The sequence below is a fragment of the Limulus polyphemus genome, unplaced genomic scaffold (genome assembly GCF_000517525.1).
Source record: "Limulus polyphemus unplaced genomic scaffold, Limulus_polyphemus-2.1.2 Scaffold2777, whole genome shotgun sequence".
NCBI classification, from domain to species: Eukaryota; Metazoa; Arthropoda; class Merostomata; order Xiphosura; family Limulidae; genus Limulus; species Limulus polyphemus.
Genome location: NW_013668387.1, coordinates 137,259 through 141,649, shown reverse-complemented (window position 1 = coordinate 141,649; position 4,391 = coordinate 137,259). Strand labels below are relative to the sequence as shown.

General features: G+C 38.0%; 1 protein-coding gene across 1 annotated transcript in view; it reads right to left on the bottom strand.

Moving 5' to 3' along the window:
- LOC106467882 (dihydropyrimidinase-like) overlaps window positions 1-4,391 on the bottom strand; it is a 49,631-nt gene that overhangs the window by 18,918 nt on the left and 26,322 nt on the right. The window contains exon 4 of the mRNA XM_022396095.1: window positions 3,178-3,288. Coding sequence (XP_022251803.1) covers window positions 3,178-3,288 — 111 coding nt within the window. The remainder of the gene's footprint in view (window positions 1-3,177; window positions 3,289-4,391) is intronic.

Genomic DNA, 4,391 nt, shown 5'->3' with positions numbered 1-4,391 from the left:
CATCTCAGCGTTAAGAAGACATTGACTCACCTACGACAGAGATTTTACTGGATAGGAATGAGGCAAGATGTGGAAAAATGTTGCAGGACATGCAGTACATGTTGTGCTAAAAGGGGACCCTTTGTCCCAAACTCGTGCTGGAAACAAGTACATTTGTGTGGTGATGGATTATTTCACCAAGTGGCCTGATGAATATGCAATACCAAATCAGGAAGCTACAACTGTAGCTTCAGCTATTAGTGATTTGTTCTTCAGGTTTGGTATGCCATATGAACTGCATTCAGATCAAGGCTGTAACTTTGAATCAGCTGTGTTCCACGAATGCTGCAAGATGTTTGGCATATGAAAGACCAGGACACTGCCACTTCACCCACAGTCTGGTGGGATGGTAGAAAAGTACAATTGGACACTTTGACAGGAATTGGCAAAGGTTTGTAATAGCTGTGAAGATGACAGGGATGTCTTACTCCCTCCATTGTTGATGGCCTATAGAACAGTAGAGCATGAAACCACTGGATACACTCCAGCAAAGCTGATGTTTGGTTGGGAACTTCGGTTGCCAGTGGACCTGATAACAGCAAGCCCACCTTACGAAGAGTTGCCTGAAAATGTGCCAGAGTTTGTGAAAGTGTTATCTGAAAGGATGGATAATATTTATCATCAAGTGTGTTCAAACTTAAAAATGTCTGCTGATTCCATTAAGCTATGTTATGATAAGAAATTTACTAAAGTCAGCTTTTTACCAGGAGACAAGGTGTGGTTATATAACCCAGGAAGACCAAAGGGAAGTCTCCTAAATTGTCTTCTCCATGGGAAGACTCATATGACATACTGAATTGTCTCTCAGACGTGAATTTCCGAATAAAATGTGGTCAGTGAGGTAAGCCAAAGGTGGTGCATGCCAACAGGCTTTGGCGTTATCACGGCCCAGGACATTTCAGTTGGAACGAAATGAACAACAGAACAAATGATGCTACTGAAGACGTGTCACCTGAAAAAGCCACTGTCGGAGAAGAAACTCTACCCCGTTTTGACAAGGAAAACAGTGAAGCTGCCAATGAAGTTACTACCACTGATGTGACTGCTATTGATAATGGGACCTTTCCTGATGGAGCAGATGAATCCCACATAAAGCAGAAGCCAATGAGACAGAGACCAGTACGAAAGAAGAAACATCCTGTAAAATTATGATACTTTGTTGAATTTTGATTTTATGTTTGTAAATTCAGGACATTTAATTAAGTTATTGTTAATAATGGCTGAAGACAGCTTGAATGGGTAATGAAGAAAAACTTTAATATAAGTTTAACATAACAGCAAATGTACAACGTTTTGACAAGGTTAATTATGTATTTGTTTAATGTAAGTGGCTACTGTTTGATACGAACAATACTAAGGAAGAGGCAGTGTTATGATAGCAGAAGTCACGTGATGCTGATGAGTTTCTCTAATGATTGGAGAAGTCCGAGTGTGCTCTAGATGCCCTCTTCGTTAGTATATAAGCCTGGCAAAGAAGGCCAGCAGGAATGAAAGAAGAGAGAGTAGTAGTTACTTTGAGTTCCATGTAATTTATGATTCTGTTAGTTTTGAGCTAGTGAGCCATAAAGTGTGTGTTTTGCACTCGTCGAGGGCAAAGTTATCGAGATTGTGAATCGCTGTGACTTATAGCGTTTAAAGTTTAAAGTGACGAGAAACGTACTGATTGTGGAACTACTGTGTACTAAAAGTTTGTATCGAGGAAGAATAAACTGGTTTAATCAAGAAAGGACTTGTATCGCTGAAGACCCTCGGAAAGAATTTCTACCGGAAACAAACAAACAAGCAGATACGTAACAATATTTAGTGTTTCACATAAACTAATACTTTTAGACATACACTAGGAAAATAAAACACATGAAAATAAAACTTTCTTCTGATTTGAATATATATATATATATATATATATATAAAATTACATGGGGTTAAATACAAATGTGTAAATAAATAATAACAGGTTTCTTAAAGTTAAAATAAGTCTCATGGCACCAGATTTTGTCAATAATTGGCCAAAACGAAAAGCAAAGCTTACTACAAATAATATAATAAGCCTGTAAAATAGAATTAAGAAAACAGCAGGAGGTTGTTGATTACTTGTAAACGGTTATATCTGTCTAGTAAACAGTGGTGGTTTTTCAGTATGAAGGCAATAATTAAGGATGTGGTAGAAAAAATTTGGGGGTGTCTACAAAATTACTGGTTGCCCAGCATGGCCAGGTGGTTAAGGAGCTCGACTCGCAGTCTGTGGGTTCGAATCCCAGTCCCACCAAACATGCTCGCCCTTTCAGTCGTGGGGGGTGTTATAACGTGACGGTCAATCCCACTGTTCATTGGTAAAAGAGTAGCCCAAGAGTTGGCAGTGGGTGGTGATGACTAGCTGCCTTCCCTCTAGTCCTACACTGCTAAATTAGGGACGGCTAGCGCAGATAGCCCTCGTGTAGCGTGTCGCAAAATTCAAAACAAACAAAATTACTGAAAATTAAACTTTAAGGGATTCATCACAGATAAGTAAGTGTTACAGTTGATAAATGTAAGACCTCTTAGCCTAACTGTAAGAGTTGATAAATGTAAGATCTCTTAGCCTAACTGTTAGACTATGTAAACTTAAATTGCTACTTAACAAAAGATGTTGTAATCTAACTTGTATAATTCAAGTTACCTTTCTATATATATTTTTTTCGTGTGTTAATTGTGTGCCTTCTAACTGACATGCCTGACATCTGTACAACAAAATGCCAGGTCTTTCTTGTTCTTTGCACATAATGTTATCAGTAAGACACTGTTATTTGCTAACAGTTTCCTACAAATACTCTCATTTCAAACATTTTTTTTTAAAACCATCAATATGAAGTCACTATTTCCATTTCTCTGAATGACATTTTGAATATAAACATTTTTCATACTTATGTTTCATGAATCAAGAATAAATCGTATGTTTCTGGCTGACATATTTGTTTTTTTAGTCTTCAGTCTCTAAGTTTGTATATTTTTGAAGTATATTTCTTGAATCAAGAATTATTTTATAGTTTTTATGCTATTCTGGCATGCTAATGTTCTTCGTTAACATATGTTTAAATTCTTCTGGTACGTTCTTCCAGAAGCAAAGCCTTTCATTAAAAAACTATAATGTTTTATACTCACTGATCATGGTGGTTCCTCCAGCTAATGCTGCTTTGGTTCCATGGTAAAAATCATCGGCAGATCTAGTGCCCATGATGGGGAGTTGAAAATGGGTGTTGGTGTCGATTCCGCCTGAAATGAGAAAACAATCTTGAAAATCTTCTGATTAATCTTTGCTGCAAAAAAAAATTTAATTTTTTTCTCTCTCAATCTTTTCAATGTGTTATAATTCTGTTTTCATACATATTACTTCACAATTCAAAGCAAACATGTACAAACAATTGGACTTTCACAAGGACAACCTCTTCATTTACAAAACTTTCTTTGGTTTATTCCACTTATATATATAAATAGATATACCGAAAGAGAGAGAAAGTGAAAGAGATGGATAACTGGGATAACTAGGGAGAGGAAGAGGAGAACGAGAACATTTCAAAATGCTGAGTTTAATTACTAAATTTGATTGCATATTTTAAAACTCATTAGTAGCAATGGGTTGTAAAGTTATTTTATTAACAAAAACACAATTTTACAAATAGCTTCTCATTGACAAGTGTTGGGAAAAGTTATTGCATCATTGTTAAGTTAGAACCGAGAAAGGTGAGACAAGAAAAGCAGCACGATAGAGTGGGGAAACAAAGTGAGTGCTGTTCAAACTTAATTTAGGAATCCTTCATGATCTAACACCTTGATGCTCACAAGGGTTTGCTGAGACGCAGAGTCTATGACAAAGTTGCACCTTTGGCCATCCAGCTTTCCTGTCACATAGACACTGTGTGTGCTTGGCATTTTGCACCTAGCTGTTGGGACTTTCATGATGGGGGTTGGTGGGTGTCGCTCAACATCAACCACTACTGGTCTCCTTGAGGCCGACTTGTTGGTAATGTTCTTCCTACACTGGCTCCTTAAATGTCCGTGATTTCAACAGTTCCAACAACCTTTCTGGATACCAGCCTTTCCTGCTGCGGCATCTCCCCTGTGTTGAAGTTGCCAGCATTGAGCTCTCTTGTGCCCAGGTTTGTTACGGTGCCAGCAAAGTCCCTCAAACTTCTCGGAAAGCTGACCTTTTCTAGCATTGAATCCAGATGACTGTACCAACCTTGGTACCTCTGTGCTGGACTTAATGTAGGATTCAAATTCGAGAGCTCTGGCAATTGCATTCTGCATGGTAGAGGGGTGTGCTTGCTTCACTTGTATCTTAAGTTGTGGACTGTCCAAGGCATCTACAAACTGAT